Raw genomic sequence first — 26,912 nt, 5'->3', positions numbered from 1 at the left:
ATTACTGTAGATTTGTTGATATCTGCTGAATCTTTTAACAGTTTTGAATTGTTTTGGATTATTTTTTTTCGCTTTCTTTTTAATGCTTTTTTTCTTCAACTCTTGTGTCTAATTCTTTCTTTACTTTCACCATTTCAGCATATGTAGTTTTTACATCATTTTAGTAGCTTTGCATCACTTCATTCACCTGGGTTATCTTCTCAGTATTACTGCTCTGATCTATCAGACTGCTTGCTTGCCTAATTGTCTCTGTATCATTTCTGAACTGTTCCATAATACTCTCATGGTTAACAACTGTGCTTCCCATTTCACTAATCTTCCTTCTAAGTGAACCCACCTCAACTGACGGCTTTATTGTTGTGTCTTTCTTGTTTACGTCCTTCACTAATTTTTCATTTTCCTCTTTCTGCATATGCAGTTGCTTCTTAATTTCATCCATTTCACTCTGAAATGCCTTCTCGGATCTGTGTACCCATTCTACTAGCTTGTTGTACATCTCCATTTCAACCAGTTCCTGGTGGAAGTCATCATCCTGTTTTCTACCTTATCCCCTTTCTGAACTCCTTCCAATTTCGGTTTATGAAAGAAGGTGGTCACCTTGTGGTACTAAGAGAAAGAAAATTCTGCTTACAAGTATGCATCCCTTGGTGCATGCAGCAGACTAAACAGCTGATGAGCTTGCTCAGTGCATTCCTGCACTATTTTGCTGGATTCTGTTATTTGAACAATACTTTTGCTTAAACTTCCTCTTTTATATTAGAACACCATTTAGTTTAACCTAGTACAGAGCTTGACTCATAAAAATACTATTTAGGTATGGCCAGTTGTGGACAAGGTTGGCCAAGCACGGAGTGATGCGGTGTACGTGCGGTCTCTCTGGCGTCTCAACTGTGTGTCCTCTGGCATCTCAACTGTGTGTGTGTGTGTGTGTGTGTGTGTGTGTGTGTGTGTGTGTGTGAGAGAGAGAGAGAGAGAGAGAGAGAGAGAATTTTAATTAATTCTTTCATTAATATTGCCAACAGATCCTTCAAAATATGATTAGTGAACACCAAGAACGGAGGAAGAGTGTGACAGATGAAGTGGTGAAGCAGTACATGACTCCACGACCTCTAAACTTCCATAGCAAATCATGAACCTGTTGGAGCTTATGTGAACCATTCCTTTACTTAGTGAGTGATTATATGGATCATCTTTTTCCCTCTCTCTTTCCTTCTTTCATATTTTCTTACTGTTTTTATGCCCCATTATTATTGTCAACGTAGTGTGACTTTTTTTTCTTTTTCTTTTCTTTTTTTCTGCCTACATCTGATATTTCTTTCCTCCATTTAAATTATTTCAACATGCCAGTTTTGTTAATATTATTACTACTTATTATTATAAAGTGATCGTAATGGGCAGTACGAATGGAAGAGTAGGCACTAGTACTGAGGCTATGATGGGTTGTAATGGAGTGCCAGGAGAAAATGATAATGGGAAGTGACTGAAGGATATGTGTCAGGATAGGAGGTTGTGCACTTATAACTTGTATTTCAAACACAAAGACTCACATAAATATACTTGGTATAGAGGGTCCAGGGATAGTGTTGAAAGGAGCCTGATTGATTATGCGCTCATAGAGAGGTCGATGCTGGGAATGGTTGCTGATACGGGGGCCATGAGAGGACGATGTGGTGGTCTGTCAGATCATATGATTGTGGTATGCAAGATCAAGCTGAGAGGAGTGAGTTGGACCAGGAGAGAGAGGAACAGCCAGGGAGAGAAAGTAGAAGTCAAGAAGCTGAGGATCAAAGAAATGGCATATGAATACAAGGCCAAAGTTGGGGAGGAGTTGGAATCAGTGAAGTAGGATGAAACAGATCTGGACAGCCTGTGGAATGCATATAAGTATTGCTTAGTGAGGAATGCTAAAGCAGTGTGTGGTGTGGCAAGAGTAACAACAAAGAAGAAAGGTTTGGCATGGTGGGATGAAGAGGTTAAAAGAGCAGTGGAAGAAAAGAAGCGACTAGAGTGGTTACAGGACAGGGGTTCAATTGAAATAAGAATTGAATAGATTGAGAGCAAGAAGCACGTAAAGAGACTAGTGAAGAGGAAAAAGGAGGAGGTAGATGATTGTCTAGGAAGAAAAATGAATGCAAATTACTTTGAAAGTAGGAAGTTATTCTGGAAAGAGGTGTGGAAGTGTAGAAGTGACAGTGGAAAGAAATGTGAAAGTGTGAAGGATGTAAGTGGTAGATTTCCGTATTTCATGTGGTACAAGACGAACTTTTTTGTCTCAAAATTACCTTCAAATATCACCGTGCATCCTGGAGGCCAGCCTAGACAGGTTTGCTTGGCTCCATGTAGAAGAACCTCTTATACAGATCATCTCATTGCTTGGCAGTGACAAGTATTTTCTAGAGTATAAAGACCTTTGATTTATTGTAAAAGGTTACATTCACATGTGTATATACTCAGATTTTACTATTAGAAACACCCATGTTCAAGAGCAGAACACTCAGAATTTGTTTACAACTGGCCATGTCACAGTCTAGGGGTTTAGCAGTGTAGCAGTTTAACAGTTTAACATCTAGCATACACCCTACTCTAGCAGACTAACATGATCACTGGAGAACTTCCTGCTAACCTTCTGAAATGCAGTCATGATCACTTTGCTTGCCATCCAGGCACTAACTATAGAGATGTTGGCTAGCATGAAAGCTGAGTCATTATAACAGATGTCTGTTCCATATGGAAATTCAATAATCCTTTTTAGGCTGGCTTCTGTTACTGATGGTTTGCTTCATTCGAGACAAGAATATCATAGAAGGAAACAGTCTTATATTACTGTTAGTGAAAAATGGGAAAGACAGTTGCAACATCAAACAATGCTGCCTGAAATTACAGCATTTTAGTGGTTTAGCAATTTAGCAGTTTAGCACCTAGTATTCACCCTACTCTCAGAGGTTAGCATGAGCACTTCTGAACTCCCTGCTAACTTTCAGAAAGGCAGTCATGATCACTTCACTTGCCATCTTCCTACTAACCAGCAAGTCAGTCATATTGGAGAGAGGTTGGCATGCGAGACTGCTGAGTCATTATAAAAGACGTCTGTCCCATATGGAAATTCGATCACCCTCGTTAGGCTGGCTTCTCTCACTGATGTTTTGTTTAATTCAAGACAGAAGTATTGTAAAAGGAAACAGTCTTACAATACTAGTAGGGAAAAACAGGAAAAACAATTTTAACATTAAAAAGTACTGTCTGAAATTACAGCTACACTGTGTTTTTCGGTCGTGACTGATGTACTTTAGCAGTGTTTAAGCCCGTCAGGGTTCAGCCACTTACAGTATTATGTTATGAAAATGGGATAAAATTTACTGAGTAGATAATTCAATATTTGAAATTAGCATTGCCAGATCGGGATTCATAGCAGCGTCTACCATTTTTGTTGTATTCACAGTTGACAGAGCAATAAGAGCAATCGATCCTGTTCACTCTCTACCTCACTGCTGATCAAAGTGATTGATCCTCTTCACCCTCTGCTTCATTGCAGCCCTGGCAAAGCTATCATAATCGGCGAAAGTGAATGCAATCCAATGCATGTATGTGTGGGTGTGGGTGAATGTAGGGTGGGTGTACTTAACCCTCTCAGGCACAATCACGTGATTCGCATTCCATGTGGTTTGTTACAAAGAAGCACAGTCACGCGAATCGTGTTCCAAAGCAGAAAAAACGCCGTCAAAAGAAAAGTTTTCGGTCGATTTGCATCAAATTTTGGTGCATTCTGGTGTGTGCATCTCTTTTCAGAGGTAAGCATTTGACAACACTATGACTGCTCTGATGAGACAGTGCATAGCAGAAATATCTCAGTATCTCACGACCAGCCGGGCAGGAGAGTAGCGCAGCTGTCAGCGTCCCTTTAAACCCGCCATTTTCCCCCTCCCACCCGAGGCAGAAGCCATTATTGAAATAGTGTGATTGCACAGTGTTTTTGACTATAATGTGAAGTGATTGTGTCTATGGAACATAGATATATTGTCTGTAAAACATTGGGGCCCGTTATCAGCCGTTAAGCCTACAGGCAGGAGTGTGGTTTGTTATAACGGGGTTTCCACTCTGCTTCACCCTGCCCGTAAATGATGTGAGTATTTTACCTTTATATAGTGAAGCCAATACTTATATTTGTGAAACATATAGTGCCTGGATTGGTGAAATAACTGACCTACCATAGCAAGCATTATGCACGCCATAGAGATATGCAACAGTCGCTAAGGAAACAGGTGGTCATGTACGCCATAGAGTCGGGAATAATAGAGAAGGTTGGGATGGAATCATGTGATAGTGTTTTATATTTCTTATGGTTTAGTGTGGAATATGCATATAAAATAGTGCAGCGAGTGTTCACAGAGAAATATTTCATGCCTGACAGACTTAGCTAAAACATAGCACAAGTGTCAGAGACAAGAAATATGCCACAGCCACATATACATATGTATGTCATGCGCCAAATGTTTGTGGAGAAATCTATTGTGTGCATCGCATGTGTTTTAGGCAAATGTATTGCAAGGAGAGAAGAAAATTCGCCACAGCCACAGACACACACACACACGCACACACACTTACCCACACCCTCACCCACACCCTCACCCACACCCTCACCCACACACACACACACACACACACACACACACACACACACACACACACACACTACATAACTCATCTTCAAGCTACTGCCAGCTTCTCAACACCTCTGGAGGAGGTGAGTTATCCGTATTTTGTTGATTTGTATATTGACCTATTTCTATAGTTCAGTATTTTTTACACATATAAGTAATGTTTTTTACATACACACATATGAGATGGATGAAAGTTCAGCTTCAGTATCAGAACCTAGCAAAAAGACTAGTGATCATGTCGAGTTTCTGAGAGCACTATCAAAAACCTTATGATATTTTACATATACTCTTTGAGTAAAAAAAGAAAATACTAAAATGTAACGAGAAAAAGTATGTAGCCAGGGGTGAGGCAGGGAAAGAATGTTTTTTATCTCTCGTGCGGGTGAGGAGGAGTATTCTACGTTTGTCGTCTAATTACTCCAAAACTATTGGACGTATCGATTTCCCGTATGAACCATGATAAAGAGCAGTAAATTCTATGTATGTGCATTTGCAGAATATAAGCTTTTGGGAGCATTTTTTTGTAGGAAAAGGCAGGGGAACAGACACTATGTTTTTTTTTTTTCCTCGCTTGAGGTAAAAGTGTGGACTGAAGAGGTGAAACAGGCTGTGGCACAAAAGAAGAAAGCATACAATGAATGGGTGAGAAATAGGGGCGTGGAAGAAGTTGAGAGGCGGAAGAGAGAGTTATATGTGGAAAGGAAGAGAGAGGTGAAAAGATTAGTAAGAGAGAGTAAGAAGAGAGTGGATGAGGAATTTGGAAGGAATTTGAGTGTAAAGTGGAGGGACTGTAAGAAAATGTTCTGGAGAGAAGTGAAAAGAGTAAGACAGGGTGGAAGTGAAGTTAGCAGGGGAGTGAAAGATAAAAATGGTAGATTACTAGTGGAGAAGGGAGAAAAAGTGAGCAGATGGAGAGAACACTTTAAGGAATTGTTGAACGTAGAGGATGGAAGTAATGCAAGTATAAGTGGCTGGGGAATGGCTGGGAGAAGGAGGGAGGTGAGAAGACAGGAAGAAATCAGTAGGATAGAAGTTGTGGAAGCAATGAAGAAAGTTAAATCGGGGAAAGCCCCAGGAACTGATGGAGTGTGTGGTGAAATGCTGAAGCATGGGGGAGAGATAGTAGTAGAATGGATGTGGAAGATGTGCAGATTGGCCTGGGAGGAAGGTAGAGTCCCGGAGGATTGGAAGTCAGGTATAATTATTCTCTTGTACAAAGGAAAAGGGGAAAAAGAAGTGTGTGGTAATCATAGGGGCATTTGTCTTCTTAGTATAATAGGAAAAGTGTATGGTAGGATACTTACAGTATAGACAGAGTTAGAGAAAGAACAGAGAAATTAGTTGGAGAAGAACAGGGAGGCTTTAGGAAGGGAAGAGGTTGTGTAGATCAGATATTCATTCTTAGATCTTTAGTGGAAAATTTTCTAGAGAAGGGAAAGAAGTTGTATGCGGCTTTCATGGATTTGGAGAAAGCATATGACAGGGTGGATAGACAAGGATTGTGGAAAGTGTTAAGAATATATGGAGTAGATGGGAAGTTGTTGAATGCTGTGAAAAGTATGTACGATGGTGCGAAGGCTGCAGTGCGTGTGGATGGTGAACTAAGTGAATTTTTCTCTTTGAAAGTTGGTTTGAAACAAGGATGTGTCATGTCTTCATGGTTGTTCAATCTGTACATGGATGGGGTAATAAAAGAGGTACAAGGTAGGGTAGTGGATGTTGGAGTGGCCCTGGTGAGAGAGGATAGTGTTTGGAAACTCCCTGTACTGTTGTTTGCAGATGATACTGTGTTGTTGAGTGAAGACGAAGGGGAGCTGCAAGGCTTGGTGGATGAGTTTGAGAGAGTGTGTAAGAAACGGAATCTAAAGGTGAATGTAGGGAAGAGTAAAGTGATGGTCTTTGAGAGAGGTGAAGTTAGTGAATGTACAGCGAGGTTAGATGGTGAGGAATTGGAAAATGTGAGTACGTTTAAGTATTTGGGTAGTGTGATGAGTAAGGATGGAGGTTTGGAGGGTGAAGTGCTTGAAAGGGTACAGCAGGGAAGAAAGGTTGCTGGTTCCTTGAAAGCAGTGATAAGAAACAGGGAAGTGAGCATGGAAGTGAAAAAGTTACTACATGACAGTATTGTGATACCAACTCTAACGTACGGAAGTGAAGCTTGGACATTGTTGGAAGGACACAAGTCAAGAGTGAGAGCAGTGGAAATGAGTTATTTAAGAGGAGCCTGTGGAGTCACGTGGAGAGACAGGCTGACGAATGAGGATATAAAGGAGCGTTGTGGTGTGGATGTGGATGTGATAGGAAGCGTTATGAGGAACACACTGAGGTGGTTTGGCCATGTGGAGAGGATGGAGGGCGAAAGACTGACGAAGAGAGTGTATGTGAGTGAGGTGGAGGGGGGAAGAGGGAGGGGGAGGCCGAGGATGAGATGGAGGGATGGGGTGGAGAGGTATATGAGAGAGGGGGGTGTGAGTTGGGAGCAGGGCAGTGAAATGGCGGGGGACAGGGCGACTTGGAGGCGATTTGTTTGTGGCCACCCCAAACGGAATTGAGGCGTCTGGCAATAGATAGATAGATAGATAGAGGTAAAAGTCGAAAGCGCTTCAAGGAATAATCTCACTTGGTTGGCCAATTACTCAAAAACTATTGGACATATCGATTTCCTGTAAGAACCATGATAAAGAGCAGTAAATTCTACCTATGTGCAACATATAACAATGTAATATCTATGATAAAAATTCGTTGTTACATAGGTGGGAATATTGCGTATGCTGTGCGCTCATCATGAAAGTGACGCACAGACGTGAGTTCCCAGTTGTTTTTGGCGATTTACTCAAAAACTATGAGGCGTATTGAAACCATCTTTGCTCATTAGAAAGCTCGTGAAATTCTGCATAATATTATGCAATAAAAACATAAGGTGTGCGAGAAAAGTTCTGAATGAGAGCTCATTGAATTTTTTTCAAAAATGGCTTTCAGTTTTTGGCTATTTTCTCGAAAGCTACAAATCGTATCACAACCGGATGTGTCTCTTTAGAAAGCTGATGAAATTCTCTATCAAAACTTCAAATAACATATTCCTGTATGATAGAAAGCATTTGAATGGTGATGTTGGGAAGTGAAATTGATGTAGCAAATTGTTTATTCGCGTAATGTTGTTTTATTCATGTTTTCCTGTTTTTTTGTGGTGCTTATCAACTAGAACAAACATCGACAAATAAGATGATATAGGTTTCATGGCAGTATATTGATGTTTGGGTGGCAAATATAAGGTGAGAATACATGTTATTTGCCGCGTGCGGGCAGCTGGGCCGGGCGGCCTCGCAGCAAAAATCGTTCGCCGGAAAACTTACCGAAACTTATCGTGCACAAGAGGGTTAATGAGGGAGGAGTGGGAGAAGTCCAGGTGGGGGCACAGTGATAAACCGCCCTTCAGCCCAGCAATGTATTTTATAGGGTACTTTATTCTTGCTCGCCAGATGGTTTTATTCAGTTCAGGAAACATTGTGCACTGAAAATGTTAGAATGGGCTGAATCAAATGCCCCTACTTTGAAGAGTTTCACTAGTTGCCTGTACTCATTAAAAATGTTTGCAGTAGCAGTAATAAGAGAATAATCGCAGTAGGCTGGTTAGTTCATTTTTGCCAGCTTCTTTGACTAAACTGTTAGAATAAAACAGAATATGAAAGAAGCCTCTCCCTCACATACCTAACCACCTGACTGAAACTGGTAGAAAACGGAGGTAGTGACGTAGGGTGTTGATATAACATTTAACCCGTCACGTCCCGAGGGTTTCCGCACCTATGACATCCCCCAGTCCCGAGCCTTTTTGGAAAAATTTTTTTTTTTGCTAAAACTTCCGCTTAGGTCGAGAAACGAAGGAAAATCATAAAGAAAGTGGTTCCTGCGGTCTATAAGTGGTCTGTACAGGTGCGGTTCCCCCCCGCAGGTATCGTATTCTGTAATGGGCTGGATATGCGTTTACGTTTTCTGTGGTAAGGAATAATGGGAGAAACAACACACAACACCTCTACATTTATTGAATTTGAACTAATAAACAATAACAGTAACAATATAATGGATTTCAGACACATATATATGAAAAATAAGCATTGTACCATCGCGCGAGCATAGCGAGTTTGGTCCGAGTCGTAACATGCTATATGCTAAGTTTCTGGTATGAGTCAACCTATCATTTTTTCTACTTGTATACTTCTGTTTCAATGATAATTTACCAATTACAACTGTTTGTAAGTGTTTTCAGATGTTTTCATTCATTATGATGACATGCAGCATAAGTTTAGCGCACATCAGCTTAGTAAGCGCACTCGCTATGACTCGTATTTCAACATACCAAATTGTTTTATCACTTTCCAATTATTTTCCCCTTTACATAGAACCTTTCCTCCACCACTGTAAAGGTTTTCAATTATTTTCATTCATTACGAGGGCATTTAGCAATATGCTAGCGCATATTCACGTAGCAGCCACGATCTCAAACACTCGTGTTTCATCATCTACTTTATTTATTCACTCCAATTATATTTTCCCACTTACATTACACACGTTTACACCCCTAGAATGCACTGTACATACTTACTGCCATTATTTATTCAAGTGAGCGTGAGAATATCGCCTGAAAATACCCTCGCAAGGAATGTTTCGTCATACATAATACTCACACACTTATATACTAATTCACTCACACACTTATATACTAATTATTCACTTTATCACTTGCTGACTTTTATTATGACTAATACGTGCCTTATTCATTCAACTGAGCGTCAGGAAATCTTATCTTTATACACACGCTATGAATATTTGACTTAGAATATACATCATCATATACAATAATTTGAACTTATACCCGTAAGAATGTCACATAATAATAATTATATAATTACGGGCCGTATTTATTGCACTGAGCGACAGAATATCTCATCATACAACCCTCTCTATGTAAGTTTCAACTTAGGGCAGATTTATATACTTACACCCAATGTTTTCACTTATGTTCTACCCGTAGGCACTTTATACTAATATTTGGAGATCCACATGACTGATAATTTCACTGAGCGTCTGTCTGTCGCATTTACCTCATAATTTCAGCGTCCTTTCGCATTCACACCATGCTAAAATTGCATCAACGTGTGATATTCACTAAAACATGGGTGAATACACAGACCCACGTCACACTGCACGCACTCATAGCGGGTGTCCTTCCTCTGTGTCGTGAGTCTCACCTGGGAATTACTGCACACGTGACACCTGCGCTGGGGCCTAGGTCTGTTGGGCTGGGGAGGGATAGGAGTGGGGAAATGGCGGCCGGATATTCTCTGGGGAGTTTGGGTAATAGAGGCAGTGCGGGTGCGCTGTTGGGGCCTTTCAACAGCATACTTTGCAAAGATTTCTCTTGTGAGCTCCCTCACAAACCCTTCAAATGTTTCCTGATCTCCTGTGGTCATGGCGTGAAGGTGGTGGCAATTCAGAGCAGTGATATCTAGTAAGTGAAAGAACAGTTTTTTATACCACTTCATCGTTGTCCTGGCACACTCTACCGTCGATATCATGGAGTCTGACTGGTCCACGAGGCGCATGTTTGTATTGTAATCCATAACACACTCAGGTTTCCAAACACGACGCCTGCTCTCGCTATGGTAATCTACAGAATCAGTACGGTGCATCAAGGGGCGGTGAACCGTGGACAAGAGGCTTACTTCTCTGTTGTGGTTCCACATTGTTGCAAGGATGTTGTTGGCTTTGAAGAAGACAACCTCACTCCTTGCTAGTTTCCGCCTTACCTTGACCATGTGACGCCGGTTCACCTTTACGGTTCCACAGACTCCCGTTTCATGTGTGTGAAGATAACGAGCGAGAAGAGGGCTAGTGTACCAGTTGTCGAGGTAGAGAACGTGACCGCGATGAAGGTAATCTTGTATCATCGTCTTTACCACTGCTCCCGACAGTCCAATACTTCGATCTTCTATTATGTCTGTCTGTGCACCGGTGTACAAGACTATGTCTTGCACGTATCCAGTCCTACAGTCACACATAACAAAGATCTTGAACCCAAAACGGTGCCTTTTGCTGGGTATATACTGTCTGAATGAAATATTGCCTCTCCACAACACGAGACTCTCGTTTATGACGAGATCTCTATAGGGATAGAATGAGGATCGAAAGGTTTGCCTGAGGTGATCAAAGACCAACCGAATTCGCCTCATTTTGTCAGTGTTGTTTGCATTTGCAGGGTCATGAGCATCATAAAAATGGAGGCGACTTAGAATTTGTTGAAGCCGATTACGGCTCATCACTTGACCAAATATGGGGGTAAACATAACAGGGTCCCTAGTCCAGTAAGCAGGAATTCTATTCTTTCTTATAATACCCATCAAAAGGACAAGGGCAAAAAATAAAAACATTTCTGGAAGGGAGACAGGGTAATCATAGATCATAGAATGCCTACTCCTTGTTCCCAATCTTTCACTTTCTAGGCGCTGGGCGCTTGCAAACAGGTTTGTTTGATAAACGATCTGATCCACGAATGCCTCACTGAAAAACAGGTGGAAAAAATCCAACCTGGTGGAATTACTGTGAATACCTGGTGCAACGCAGCCAGATCGCCCTTGCTTGGTGAAGGGGTGAATGAGGGGAGAAAAATCACTCCCATCCTCCCAATCCCACGACACAAATCCCTCGTCCCCATCACCGCCTTCGTCTGGGTGGGGAGGAGATCCTGGTTGGGGAGGTGGGGGAGAAGGAGTACGGAGGGCTTCCCCACTGTCACTCCTCTTCCCTCTGCCTTTACCCTTTCCCTTTCCCTTACCCTTACGGCCTTGAGGAACATTAGGGGGCTGTGGGGATGAAATAGTAGAATATTGGGGAGCAGAAGACGTGCTGGGGAGTGGTTCCTCCCCACCTTCCCCCTCCATTACCACACCACGTGCTCTCTCACGCAACCTAGCTCGACCACGTGTTAAGGGATATTGGGGAGCATAAGACGTGCTTTGGAGTGGTTCCTCCCCACCTTCCCCCTCCCTCACAACCCCACGTGATAAGGAACGCACCCGCACTGGCCCACGTGATCCACTCTGCCGCCTCACACTACGTAGGGAGAGCAATGACTCACTCACGTCACTCTCACTTTCCCTAATCCCAGGACTTTCCATTTCACTCCCCACTCCCTCCACTTGACTTCCTAGCTCCCCAAACAGAATGCTAGGCCCATACCTGCTCATACGACGTGGTGTGCGCTCTGGGCCACGATGTGTTATGACCTCCCGTCCATACCACGTGGCAGCACGTCCCACGGCTCCGTCCTCGTCCTCGACCTCGAATTCTCCTTCCAAATCACGCTGGGGATAGGGATAGGATATAGCACGTGCCTTCTTTGCCTCCTGCCCCTCTCTAGCAGCACGGTAAGTCACGTACTGCCGCTTCCTGGGTGATGGAACTTCCTCGTCACTGCTGGTGGTTTCTTCCTCCTCTGGCTGCACATAATCTTTGTCCATCTCCTCGTCATCCAGTGGGGAATCACTGTCGCCGGTAAAGGTGTCCAGGGCGACTTGAATCTCGTTGTCTGAGAGACCTCTCTTAGCCATGTCTGAGCAGGACCGTGGCTACCAGGTGAGTGGACGAGTGGCGGGCTAGCGCGGGTCGCGCGGGGTCGCCGAGTGTCTCCGCCTGGTGGCAGGTAGGGGAAGGTCAGGCGAGGGTACGTACCGCAAATCAAGCGCGAAATTTGAAAATTGTCGAAATTATGCACATTGCAATTGCACGACGTACTGGTACGTCGCCGGGACTGGCAAATGCAAATCGTTGCAACGTACCCATATGTCGTCGGGACGGGGCGGGTTAATGAGAAGTATTGTGAGTAGGGGACTTGGGTGGTAGAATGAATGTTTCAGTACCTATCTGTAATTTTATTTATCCAGCTGTCTGTCTGATATTCACCTTGTCATTTCCAGTGCAGAATTATGTTCTGATATTTGAAAATGGGGCTACATTTCTCATGAACTATCCTTAGAGCGGTCACTTACCATGCAATGGTATAGCAACTGGGAGACAGCAGTGTTACAAAGGCATAACAATGGATATTAAAGTGTTTTCATTATAATTGATATGTTTTGAGGTGAATGTTTTTAGTAAATTGTGAACAGTTAAGAATGCTTTTGTTAATTTTTGATGTTGTGAGGCAATTGGCACTGTCAGTGAGGGTGTGTTATTGAGAGAAGAGGGAAGAGACAGCTATATGCCTTGTTACTAACAACCTCACCATATTGAACTTCAGTTGTAAACATTTTAATTTGCCACTTCCGCCCAATAGAGAGGGGCCCGAACCTAGGAGTAGCGCCCAAGGAGGCTGCCCTATCAGTGGGTGTATAATGTTGGGACAGTTGCGGTGCCAAGGTGCGCTTGGAGGGTGTCCCTGCAGCTGTCCTGGCAGGGTCCCTCGAGGCCACTACCACAGCCACTGGTAAGCTGGTGGGCTAGGGGTCCCAGATCCATTGCCTGGACCTGGGACTGTGCATTGAGTGGGGCCTGTGGTATGTCTATTCCCATTTATAAATATTGACTGTGACAAAACACAAGAATGGTCATGTAGGTGAAGCAGCACAAGGTTATGAAGGAGTACATGGGGGATGTGAATGGTCATGTAGGTGAAGCAGCAAAAGGTTATGAAGGAGTACATGGGGGATGTGCATGTGGTATAAGGAATGCGGAAGGGGAATGGATACTCGAGTTTGTGGAGGCAACGGACATGATTGTGTGCAACACACATTTTAGGAAAAGAGAGAGTAGGTTAATTACGTATGAGTCTGGGGGAAATAGCAGTCAGATAGATTATTTTCTGGTTAGGAGGGCTGATAGGAGGTTAGTGAGGGATGTTAAAGTTATAGGAAGTGAGGAGTGCATGCAGCAGCATAAACTGTTGATTTATGATATGGTGCTTAAAGAATGAGTGATGAAAAAGAGGACTTATGTACCTAGGAGGAAAATATGGAAGCTGGAAAACCAAGTAAGGGATGCCTTCTATAGTGAGATGAGGAGAGTGGTGGCTGAACAGGGAACCATAGACAGAGGTGTTAATGAACAGTACAGAGCCCTCAAGAACAATCTCTTGAGAGTTACTGATGTAATATGTGGTTGGACAAGAGGACCACCAAGACATAAAGTAACTTGGTGGTGGGTTGAGGGTGTAGAAGCTGCAGTTAAGGAGAAAAGAAGGCTTCCAGGAATGGAAGAAGGTTGGTAGCAAGGAGGAATACTTGGCTCCCAAGCATAGGGCAAGAAGAGAGGTATACAGGGCGAAGTCTGAGTCACAGAGACTTTTACTTGATAACCTAAATCATGGGGAAAGGAAAAATATGATATTTAAGGTGGCAGATCAGATGAAGAGGGGTAATCGGGATATTATAGGTGAGCAGTATGTGAAGAATGATGAAGGAAGGGTAGTGGTGAACAGTGAGAATATTAAAGATGCATGGAGAGAGCATTATAGCTGGTTGTTGAATGAGGAGTTTGACTGGGGCAGTGAAGGTTTTGAGCCAGCAGATTCAGTGTTTGGCCCTTGGCCTTTGATTGATGCTGCTACTGTGAGTGAGGCAATAGCCAGGATGAAGGTGGGGAAGGCAGCAGGTGTGTCTGGGTTGACTGCTGAAATGTTGAAGGCCTCAGGAGATATAGGGGTGAGGTTGGTCACTGACCTGATAAATATGATTATTTATGAGTGTGTTGTCCCAGATGATTGGCTGAAGAGTGTAATTGTGAATGTGTATAAAGGGAAGGGTGATGTCCTGGAAAGAGGAAATTATAGAGGTATAAAGCCTTTAGATCAGATAATGAAGGTAATGGAGAGAGTTTTAGATGGTATGATTAGAGAAAGAGTGAATATTGATGAGATGCAGTTTGGGTTTATGCCAGGTAGGGGGACAACTGATGCCATATTCATTGTTTGACAGGTTCAGGAAAAATATATTGGTAGGAGAAGGGATCTGTATTTTGTTTTTGTTGATTTGGAAAAGGCCTTTGACAGAGTCCCTAGAGAGGTGGTGAAGTGGGCAATGAGAAAGCTTGGCTTGGAGGAGTGGCTGGTTAGGGTGGTTATGGCTATGTATGTGGGTGCTCGCACCCAGGTAAGAGTGAATAGAGATTTGAGTGAAGAGTTTTCCGTGAATGTTGGTGTGCATCAGGGGTCAGTTTTGATTCCCATGTTGTTTATCATGATACTTGAAGCCCTCTCACATGACTTTAGAAACGGACTCCTGTGGGAGATGTTGTATGCTGCTGATTTGGTGTTGATTGCAGAGAACGGAAGGGAGGCGGAGGAAAGGTTTAGGAAGTGGAGAGACGGTATTGGGCACAAGGGCTTAAGGGTAAATGCAGATAAAACAAAAGTGATGATATCTAGGGTTGGTGGCGGTATTGTCAAAGACAAGGGAGAGTGGCCATGTGCAGTTTGCCACAAGGGTGTGGGAAGTAATTCCATCTTGTGCTGTGTTTGTGATAAATGGGTACAGAAGAGATGTAGTGGTATCAGAGGTAGACTGTGTGATAATGCTGATTTTATGTGTACGGCATGTTGGGGAGAGCAGATGAAGATTGTCAGGCGTGAAAGGATTGAACTTGCCGGTGAATCTCTTGAGTCTGTGGAAGAGTTTTGTTATTTGGGAGACATGTTGTGTGCTGGAGGTGGGGCTGGAGCTAGCTCTGTGGCTAGGGTGAGAAGTGGTTGGAAGAAGTTCAGGGAGCTCTTGCCTCTCCTGACATTGAGAGGACTCTCCCTACATGCTAAGGGGTCTTTGTAAGCAACAAATGTTAGGAGTGTAATGCTGTATGGTACTCAGACCTGGGCAGTAATGGAGGAGGATATTCGCAGGCTCAGACGTACAGAAATGACATTGATTAGGTGGATGTGTAATGCGTCCCTGTGTGCAAGGTCTTGGGGGGGCTGGGCTTACGATGGAAGAGTTGAGAGGTAGGATGGGACTGGAGTGTATTGGTGTTGTGATAAGGAGAGGTAGATTGAGATGGTTTGGACGTTTGGAGAGGATGGGGGATGATAATTGGGTGAGGAAGGTGAAAAGTGTTAATATTGGGGGTGGGGTTATGAGGGGTAGACCGAGAAAGACATGGGACGAGGTCGTTAAGTGTGACCTCAGGGTTGAGGGACTGAACAGGGAGGCTGCAGTGGATTGTGCAGCATGGAGAGCCATCATTAGGTGACCAAGGCCGATGCATGCAAGCATGTTGGAGCCTTTAAAAACGAAATGAAACGACACAAGTGCTGCATTTATTTTTTTATTATTACATTATTATTATTATTGTGGAGGTATTCAGAGGTTAGCGTGCATCATTAGTGAAGGCAACGAAGTCGTGATCATGAGCATGTTTGCTGAGCAGAAAAGACTCGTGTCATATTTCATTTGGTTTGTTTAACCCCTTAAGTCCTAATCGCATCAACTGATGCGATTTGAGTTTTATGCCAAAATGCCTAATCGCATCAATTGAACGCGGCCTGTGAAAAAACCCTATTATGACGTACATGGCTTCAGGCCAATGAGAACTTGCCCCTGATGTGGCGTGAGGGGGGATCGGACCAACCCGGGCGGTGGGGGGGCACCCCCTTCTCGGCCGCCTCCATGCCACCCTCTACACCACTCCCTCATGCCCTCCTTGTCCCCCATCACTCTCCCACCCCTCCACGCAACTGAATCTCGCCTCCCACAACAACCTGCGTCCCTTCCCACCCTCTCTTGCCCCTCCTCCCTCCCTCTAGCTTCGTCCCCTCCCCCAAACCCCACCCCATCTCTCCCTCCATGTCCCTCACTACCCTTCCAATCCCCAACAGGCCCCCGAGTGTCAGGCCTGATGTACACTCGCTCCAGAAAGTATCGATGCACTGTAGGTCCGATGCCATCCGGAATGATTCAGTCGTGTGGCAGTGACAGCCCATTAATACATGTATATATTATAACATTTACGGCCATTCCCTACACATTATGAAGGACACAAGAGATATCTGATACAGCACTCATGTATCGTCTGAGATGCCTGCATGGGGGAGGACAAAACCGCAATTACCAGTTTCCTTTGTTCTGTGTGTCATAATATTTAACACACATTCTGCACCGATACTTTCTGGAGAGAGTGTACGTACCTGTTTCATATTATTTCTACCTCTTCCCAACATTTTACACCTCACTCTGTTCATTTCTCACTTTGTACCTACCAGTTTCTTTATGTACGTAGTTGGAGAATGCTGTATGTTGTACTACATACGACGCATCTTATTTGTTTGTTTTTTTCATTCTCCCTACCTGCCCAGATTAGCACCTCTGAGTAGTGTCCATCTGTGTTAGTTTTCGAAAGACTATGAGGCCTTGTAGGGCTACTCCCTGCACCTGTTTCATCTCCCCACACATACAAACACACCTATTTTCACGGCTGGTGTGATAAATTCCAATGAAATGGAGAGTTTCCACAAGAGAATTTGGTTGTTGCTGAAACTGTAATGATAAGTGTGATGATGTGTAATGATAATGTGATAAGTGTCATGGTGTGATAAATGTGTAACGAGAAGTTGGGACAGTAAAAAGAAATCGGAAACAAATTATTGCTTTTTTTCCCTTTCTTATGCATGCATTTATAGCATTATTCAACTTTATTTTGATGTCCTTGATGGTTATAAACAGTTATATGCATCTGTATTAGTTTTGGAATGACTATGAGGCCTTGTATCTCCCCACACCTGTTTTATCTCCCCACACCTACAGACACACCTGTTTTTATGGCTGGCATGACAAATCCCATTGAAATGGAGGGTTTCCACAAGAGAATTTGGTTGTTGCCAAAATTTTTCTCCCCAAGTACCGCCAAGTCCTTGTAGGCCTACTCCCCACACTAGTTATCTCCCCACACCTACATACACACCTGCTTTCATGGTAGATGTTACAAAACACAATGAAGTGCTTTCTTTTCATGCGACAAGCTGGTTATTTCTAACCCCTGTACCTATAGGCCTACTCTCCACAGCCTACTTTATCTCCCCACAGCCTAGTAATCTCCCCACACCTACATATACCTGTTTTCATGGTTGGTGTGACAGAACACTTGAAATTACCTGTTTCCAATAAGAAAAATAGGTAGTTATCAAAATTTTCATGTTTTTGATTGTTTTCGAGGGGTAACTATCATAAACTTTTTTTTAACTTTGACGCGCGATTGTGCGGTAATCATTAGGCCTACAGGGGTACGGATTGCGTTGTCAGGGGTGTAAATTCTTCATCTTTAGGCAGACAACAGTCAATTTGCCCTTGGTGAAAGTCGCCAAAACACCCCCGAATTGCGGTTGTGGGAGATACCCTGCCTGAAACAATTGCGGTCTTAAGGGGTTAAAGATATTTTATAAGTTTAGAAAGTGAATGTGTTGTCTAGGTTATGAGACATTAGGATTAAGTTACAGTAGTCTGACATCACACTTTAGTTGAGATAGAATATGGGAAAATACCGTGACACTGGAGGTGTGGGGCACGAATCAGGCTAGTACGGGGTACTTTTAGGGTAAATAAAATGCTGCAAATGTTCCATGTAATTGATTTTTGAAAATCTGCTTGTGTTGTCTGTAATTGTAATATACTGTACAGTACATGCAGGTATTTAATTTGGAAATAAAGTGTATTCCTACATTTAGTGGCCTATGTACAGTATTTTCTTAAATGAATGAAAGAACAGGTTTTATTTAGTTTTGTTGTTTTAACCCGGGACCACTGGGGCTGGATAATAGTTTGTATCCACTTGGGCTGGGTAATATGTTTCCAATTTTAGAATATCAATAAAAAATTACTAAATACAGTAGAACCTTTGATCCGGATTTCTGTTAATTCGGACAAAATTTAAAAATAATAAGCTCCAAATATATGTTGAAAGTAATTCTAAAGTCATTTTCAGTATCGGCGTGGAAAGCGATCGTCATTCGTTTAGTCTCGGATCACGCTAGGTCGCAACATGGGCGCCTGTTTAAACACACGCTAGCATTCATTCCATCAACTAGTTCACCAACCATTTATATTTTTACACTGTATTTCAAAATTAATCCTCCTTACCATGCCCCTTAATGCAAGTGTAGCTTCTGCAATGAATAAAGGTGTTAAAAGGAGGAGTTTGCTTACACAAAAATAGGTCAGAATATTCTGCAGTGTTTAATGATTACTGTTGGTTATTTTTTGACCTTAAATGTGCTTTACTTGTGCATCAAACATTAGCTTCTTGCCCATATGGGCGTTATCAATATGCCAAAGATGACAATGTATTTTTTGCCTACGTAAGTTTTATTTTTATTCCAAATATTACAGTTAATTAATTAATTTATTTTTTTGCATACACGGGCCTTAGTCACTTGCTACAATTTAAAATGTAGGCTATTTCTTGTCATGGCCTTACCTGTAAATTATGCAATACAAAATTATCGTACATGATTAGTTTGGTTATTTTAGTATCCTTTCATCTTTTGCAGTTACGTAGGGTTGACATATGCCACATATGTTAATAATTAACAAACATACCATATGTAGATAGTTTTTAGTATGAACTGGAGATTGCCCTGATGGTCCGGACAATCTGCTAATTCGGACAACCCTTCCCCCCATATAGTCTGAATGAGAGAGGTTCTGCTGTACTTCTTTTTATTAAAAACAAAAACATGATGATGAACTAGAAGCCTTAGCCTACAAAAAAAAAAAAAAAAAAAAAAAAAAAAAAATTAATGGTTCAGGGGGGGCTCAAAGAAAAAAGATAAAAACAGAAAAAAATTCTGTATATGTTAACTAAAAATGTAAGGGTGTAGACATGTGAGGAAGAGCTGGCCTGGCAACACCCACAGTGCGCCCTTGGGTTCCTGGAGCAGCAGGTGGACTCCCCCTGGACCATTTGGGACCATCACCAACTGGGTAGACAATTGAAAAGAGGAGGGTAGACAATTGAATGAATATTTGTGGAAAATGATTTATGGATTTATTGTTTACCACCATAAAAGTTTATAAATGGTGTGTTTCTTATCTACAACACCTTGCTCTACCACGGAGCTCCCAACCAAGGGGGTGGCCGTGACAGAAAGGTCTCCATACTGTCTTGTCAGTGCAGGAGGGGTGATGCCCCCTATTTGTATAAGGCACTGCCTCACGCTGGCAGACAGGAAGGGGTGGCTGAGGCTGCTATGTGCCCAAGGCTTTATCAGGGCCAGAGCCAACTCAGACATGTACTTGTGTCTGATGGGGGTCTGGATATGGGTCCGAATCCAGTTTTCACTGTAGAATCCACGAGTTGATGACTGCAACATCCATATGCAATCAACTGGTGCTGGAAAATATTTTTAAAAATCCATAATATTAGCACCACCAATACACAGAGGGCAATATGGATACCTTCCCCTACACCACCATCACAGAGCATGAAGGTACTGGGAATATGACCCCCCCACTCCCCTCACAAAACCATGAGTTGATGTCTGCAAACATCCATACACAATCCACTGGGGCTGGAAAATATTTTCCAAAATGCATAATATTAGCAACACCAATACACGGAGGGCAAGATGGATGTATTCCCTTACAATGCCACCACAGAGCATGAAGGTACTGGGAACATGACCCCACTACCCCCCCTCAGAAAACTGTGCAGCGCAAATCAAAATTGGAGTTTGGAAGTGTTTATCTAGGCCCAGGCTTCCAGGGTTAAGTCCATTTCATGAAAAATGATACTTATCTTTACTGTATATACTGATGCATATTTTTTTTTCTTTAATCGAGATGAACATTAAGACTCAAATTATTGTACAAAAGGAATTGGACAGTTCGGATTTCATAAACATAGTATTAAGATGGCATTGTTGTATGAAGTAACTTTTTGCAAAGAAGGGGTTGTTTGTTTGTTTTCTTGTCTTGCACCCTTCTCATACATAAAAATAAAGCAAAGACATATATAGTACTGAATAGAGATTCTTAAAGATGGACTTTAGGTATTTGAAACTTTAATTAATAAGCACATTGTTAAACATCTTGAATCCAACAACATAATTAGTGATAGACAATATGGTTTTTGCCACGAAAGATCCATCATTGACATACTCAATCTCTTAACTCATACTATCCATCAATCAATTAATCTACATGGAGAAACTCATGCAGTAGCTCTTGATATTTCTAAAGCTTTCAACAGAGTATGGCACCATTCCCTGCTGTCCAAACTCCCTTGCTATGGACTAATGTATTTTGTTCCTTTGATTTCTTCATATTTTAGTGACAGGAAAATAAGAGTAAAAGTAGATGATGTATATTCCAATTTTCACTCATTTAACGCCGGCGTGCTGCAGGGGTCAGTACTGGTGCCAACCCTATTCCTGGTTCATATTAATGATCTCTTATCTGTCACCCACAGTCCCATCCACTCATATGCAGATGACTCAACACTACATAGTTCATTGACACTCAGACACCCATTTACAAAGTCTGATATCTTTACCTCTCAACTTAGTACAGCCATCTCCTTAAATCAAGACCTATCTACGATCAGTGAATGGGGACAAAACAACATTGTCTCATTTAATGCTAGTAAAACTAAATATATACAATTTAATAATAGTCAGATATTGCCAGATTTGTACATTACCTTCAGTGCTACTAATATTCCCATCTCCAAAAGTATTGAAATTCTTGGCGTCTCACTTAACAATGCCCTCAACTGGACCTTCATGTTAGATCACTTGCTAAAACCGCCTCAAAAAAACTTGGATTATTGTACAGAGTCCGTAACTTCTTCACTGATGAGCAGTTAGCAATAATTTATAAGAGTCATGTGTGCTCTCAGCTTGAATATTGCTCACCCTTGTGGAATGGATGTGGAGAGGTTGCATTAAAACAACTAGACAAAATTCAGAACAAAGCCATTAGAATTATTAACAACCCTGCCATTACAAATAAACTACCTCCCCTGCAAGTAAGAAGGAATGTTGCCTCCCTTGCATTATTTTACAGATATTTTTATGGCAAATGCTCAGACAAAGTTGCGTCCATAGTGCCACCTCTCCATGCCTTCCCTCATGCTACATGGGCATCTGGTAGCACTTATGACTGGAATGTCACTCAGCCATATTGCAGAACTTCTGCCTATCAGAATTCTTTCATTCCCCGAACTGCACCTCTCTGGAACTTGCTTCCCCAGAGTTTTTTCCCTCCAAATTTCAACCCACAGCTGTTTAAGTGGATGTGGATGTGGTTGAGAAGATTAGGAGAAATACACTGAGGTGGTTTGGACATGTGGAGAGAATGGAGAATGAAAGACTGACTAAGAGGGTGTATGTGGGTGAGGTGGAGGGAGGGAGAGGGAGGGGTAAACCGAGGATGAGGTGGAGGGATGGAGTTGAGAGGTATATGAGGGAAGGGGAGGTGAGTTGGGGGGAGGGTAGTCAAATGGTGGGTGACAGAGCGACTTGGAGGCGTTTTGTCTGCGGCCACCCTTTTGCGGGATTAGGGCATCAGGCTATAGATAGATAGATAGATGTCTGGATGGAGGGAAGTAACAGTCCCATAGGGCTCGGTGTTGGCGCCAGAAATGTTCCTGATTTTTGTAAATGATATGGTAGATGGAGTGAACAGTTATGGAAGTCTGTTTGCTGATGATGCAAAGATCTTGAGGAAGGTAGAGGTTGAGGAGGATTGTAAAATGCTGCAGGAGGACCTGGATAGGATACATGATTGGAGCCGGATGTGGGAAATGAAATTTAATGCAAAGAAATGTAAAATATTGGAAATGGGTAAAAGTACCAAGAGGTCATTATTGAAATTTTTGATGGGTAATGAACCAATCACAAAAGCGAGAGAAGAGAAAGATTTGGGAGTGCCGGTCCAGGATAGTTTGTCACCTGAAAAACACTAACGAAACAGAGAGACGTATAAACTCTTGACTAACATAAGAGTAGCCTTTCATCACAAGGATGAGAAAATGACGAAAAAATTGATAGTGGCCATGATCTGCCCCAGGTTAGAATATGCAGCAGTAGTGTGGTCCCCACACAAAAAGAAAGATATAAACAAGATCGAGAGAATACAAAAAATTGCAACCAAGATGGTCCTAGTTTGGCAGACCTGTCGTACAGAGAGAGGCTGGAAAAGCTGGATCTACCTTCCTTAGAGGAAAGGAGAGAGGGGGTGACATGATTGCAGTGTTCAGGGCTATGGTGGGAGTAGATAAAATTGACAAAGAAGATTTGTTTGTATGGGATAGGAGAGTAACATGGGGACATGAAATGAAACTGAAAAAGCCAAGCTGCTTGAAGGATATCAAGAAATATAGTTTTCCTTATAGATGCATAGACCTGTGGAACACCCTGGACAAAGAGATTGTCCAGTCTAAAAACTTAAATGAGTTCAAAGCAAAATTTGACTTACTGAGAAACAGAGACTGGACCTCATGAGCGTAGCTCATTTCGTGTGTATCACAACTAGGTAAATACAACTACAGTAGGTAAATACACACACACACACACACACACACACACACACACACACACACACACACAGATACGAAAGTGGTACATAACTAACAGGGAATTAACCCCTCCGTGGCCGCCGGCGTCGAATGACGTTTAGCTGATAAATGGCCGCCGGCGTCGTTTGAACTCGGCCTATAAAAAAATGCAAAATTTTTTGGGAAATGAATGAACATTCTGAACGTCTTCACACTGACCTACACTACACTCCCATACACCTCACCAAACAGTTCAGAGCCTGCTGCTGTGATAAGTGGATTTTCGATTTTTTCCCTCCTGGCCATGCCTAAACAAGCACAACTACACCCATTATCTCGACCCAGGCAGAACATATCATCTTTGTCCTCTCTTACAAAACACACACACAACCACTTATTTAGGATTATGAAGTAATACAGGCACATACAAAAAAGACATGATAATAAGTGCAAAGTACATTTTTGTCATGGTATCTTTACCTATTTCCTCAGGTTTGCTGTAATGGTTTGGATCATTAGATGTAGTGCAACTTGTAGAAAACTGTGAAAACCTTTGGGAAGTGAACGAAAATCTGGGACATGAGACTGACCTTGACTTCACCCTCTCACATATCATCTGTCAGTTCACCACCTGCTGTCGTGACGAGTGGATGTATGATTTTTTCACTCATGGCCATGCCTAAAAACACATAGTTACACCCATTATCTCGACCCAGACAGAAAATACAATCTTTTTCCTCCCTTGCAAAACACACACAACCACCCTGTTTACGAGACAGCAATGTATGTTGCAAAAATAAGAAGGTAAAATGAGAAAGATGAACGTAAAATGATAGAGAAGATAAACATGTTATTACGGAAAAAATACGTTTTCCCCTGTCTGTAAACGTATTTATTTCTGCTTTGTATCTGTATTCGTAATAATTAGACTTATTCTTAGGCCTGAAACTGCATTACAATTCTATTTTTAAACATGCTCATGGTGTGGGAGCTTGAAGTTGCGACTCAACTTCCGTATTACTAATTGGATCTGACCCTCCACTTTATTCTCTCGTGGCAGAGGCTAGCTTTGGAAGACGTGCAATTTTCTCCTTTAGGACAGAAAATTCAACGCTTTCGCTCCCTTTTCCGAGCATGAGTACAATGATAACGTAAAAAATAACGTGAAACTACCATAAACATATTTTATATCAAAAAGGTGAAAAAATATTCATAACATTTTTTTTTTCCAGCCATTCCTAACAGAAATCATTTGATATCATTATATCTCATATATGCGCAACATTTCAGCACCATTCGCATTGTTCTGGGAGGTAAGAAAAAAAATAACAACACCTGCCCAGTTGCATTGCGGCAATGCCCCTGGGCGGCGATATTGGTTGCCGATATTTCTGCAACTTCCGCGCTCCATTGCAAGCCACAAAATGTGTCTAGGAAGCTGGGATTTGCACTGTTAAGTGCATCTGAACTCTCTTCAGTATGGCAAGAAAAAAAAATCAATTTTCGAAACTTCAAAAAATGGCCCCGGTGTCGGCCTGGTGTGCACTGAAAATTCCGGGCCTTTGGCCATGGAGGGGTTAAAAGAAGGAAGGTAGTAGACTCAGGCTATGGCAAGTATGTAAACAAGATGATTAAGTTGATGTACTCAAATGTAGATGGAATTGTGTTAAATTATTAGAGATAAAGACTATACCAAGGAAAAGGAACCACATATTATCTGCCTTACTGAAACAAAATTAACCCCAAAGATATCAAACAATACCTTAAACTTAGAGGAATACAATATATGGAGAAGAGACAGAAATTTTAGAAAAAGAGAAGGAATTATAATCTTAACATAGAAAAATCTACTAGTCACAAATAAAAATAAATATACCCTCACAAGTAGAAGTGATTGCATTGGAGATTAACATATCTGAAGGGAAATTAATTGTGGCAAATTTATACATGCCACCCAAAACAAACACTTGGGGAAGAGGCAAATATGAAGACTTGACAGAAAGTACAATTCAGAGTTAAAGAACATCACTACATAGAATGGAAGAGAAATAAAAAAAATAATTTTTTTATCTGGAGATTTCAATACAGATATAAATTGGAATACTCTAGATGCAAGAAACCATGAAAGCTGTTGGGATCAAAAGCGCCTGGATCTTGTGCAGGAGTTTTTCCTAACACAGCATATAAAGGAAAATACAGTACCCTCGTGTCCAACACGGTAATATTGTCATGCACAGGTCCCGTGTTGGACCAAAAACGTGTTGGACAAACAACAGAGCTTATGGGGAAAAATGAATTATGTCAGCAACCCTAGAAAAAGTCACCCTAAATACCTACCATATACCTTTACATATATTGGTACTACTGTAATTATAATAAATGGTGCTGTACTATGAATGATAGGATAGTGTTGGTGGGCTTGATGGGAATGGAAGGTGGTATCTGAGGCTGTAGGTAGTCCTACTGGGTCCCCGGAGAATGGCTGCTGCTCCTCCTCAACCTCCCTCATAAATCCTGCGAAATCACTCTTAGAATCACTATCCTCATCCACATCCATGGAAAGTCCTGCTTCTGCCTGTCCTAGCACTCCGTAAGCCTTCACTGCTGCCAGGATCTTGTCTTGGTTTTTTATTATGGTCCTCACGCTGGCTTCATTCACGTCGTAGGCCTTGGCAATGTCCACTTTCCTCTCCCTTTTCTTCTTCCTCTCGATGATTTCTAGCTTGGTGGCCTGAGGGAGGTGCCGCCGCTTCTTGGGGTTCTCAGAAGGTTTCCTAGGCATCGTGAGCAGGATAAAATGCAGTTGCAATGGCAGAAAATGCAGCAAGAAAAAAGCACCATCCAATGCAAATTATGCGACAGAGTGGCACTGTGGCGGGAGAAATTTAAACAAAACATTACGTGAGAGCAGAAGCATTTTTGATTGGGCGACATCACGATCACGTTACGATAGCGGGTGGGGGAGGCAACTTGATCAGAAGTTTTGATTGGCTGTCAGCATCACAGGAACATCCAGTATGACCGTGTTGGACCGGGGGTGATCATGCTAGAGGCAAACTCTGCGGATTTCGCCCACTTCTCGGAGCTCCGTGCATGTTTTGCTAATGCACCCATGTTACAGTAATTAAATTGTATTAAATCGTACTAATTTTTTGCTCTCCGTGCTGGACGCGAATCGTGTTGGACAAACGAGTGTTGGACGCGAGGGTACTCTACTAAGAAAAGAGAACTTGATGATCTGTTAGTACTGAATCTTTTATTTACTAGGCAAGAAAATGGTATTGATAGTATAATGTATCACCCTCTATTTGGCAAAAGCGACCATGCAGTATTAAATTGCAACTAAAGGATTGCATATGACATAGTTACCAGTAATGAGAGTTACAAAAAGAGTCTAAACTACAAAAGGGAACTATCATGACCTGAAGAAGTACTTCTTAGAAATAGACTGGGAAAAAGGAACTTAGAGGGCAAGATTTAAATATATATAGAGAGAGAATTCTTTGATTTTTATGAAATTGGAGTCCAAAATTACATCCTTGAGCACAAAGAAACAGAAATGAAAATAAAGAAATAGTTTAATGCAGAATGTAAAAAATGAAAAGAAAAAAGATATTTGCTGTGGAATAGATACAGAAGACACAATAGTGAGAGAACAAATAACAACTATAAACAGGCAAGAAATTATTATACAAGGATAAGGTGGGAAAGCCAAAGACAGTTTGAGGA

The 26,912-nt window shown here is 42.0% G+C and overlaps 1 protein-coding gene across 2 annotated transcripts in view; it reads left to right on the top strand.

The window, feature by feature from the left end:
- The window catches only part of TrpRS (Tryptophanyl-tRNA synthetase), a 413,379-nt gene that overhangs the window by 349,920 nt on the left and 36,547 nt on the right, over window positions 1–26,912 (top strand). For both annotated transcript variants that reach the window (XM_080273391.1, XM_080273390.1), the window contains one exon: window positions 1,023–1,169. In XM_080273391.1, coding sequence (XP_080129517.1) covers window positions 1,023–1,133 — 111 coding nt within the window. In that variant the 3' untranslated portion in view covers window positions 1,134–1,169. The remainder of the gene's footprint in view (window positions 1–1,022; window positions 1,170–26,912) is intronic.

Source organism: Coenobita brevimanus, chromosome 54 (genome assembly GCF_032717465.1).
Source record: "Coenobita brevimanus isolate Jiangsu-jjx chromosome 54, ASM3271746v2, whole genome shotgun sequence".
Taxonomy (NCBI): Eukaryota; Metazoa; Arthropoda; class Malacostraca; order Decapoda; family Coenobitidae; genus Coenobita; species Coenobita brevimanus.
The sequence above is the reverse complement of the archived record's forward strand: the minus strand, read 5'-3'. Positions and strand labels throughout refer to the sequence as shown.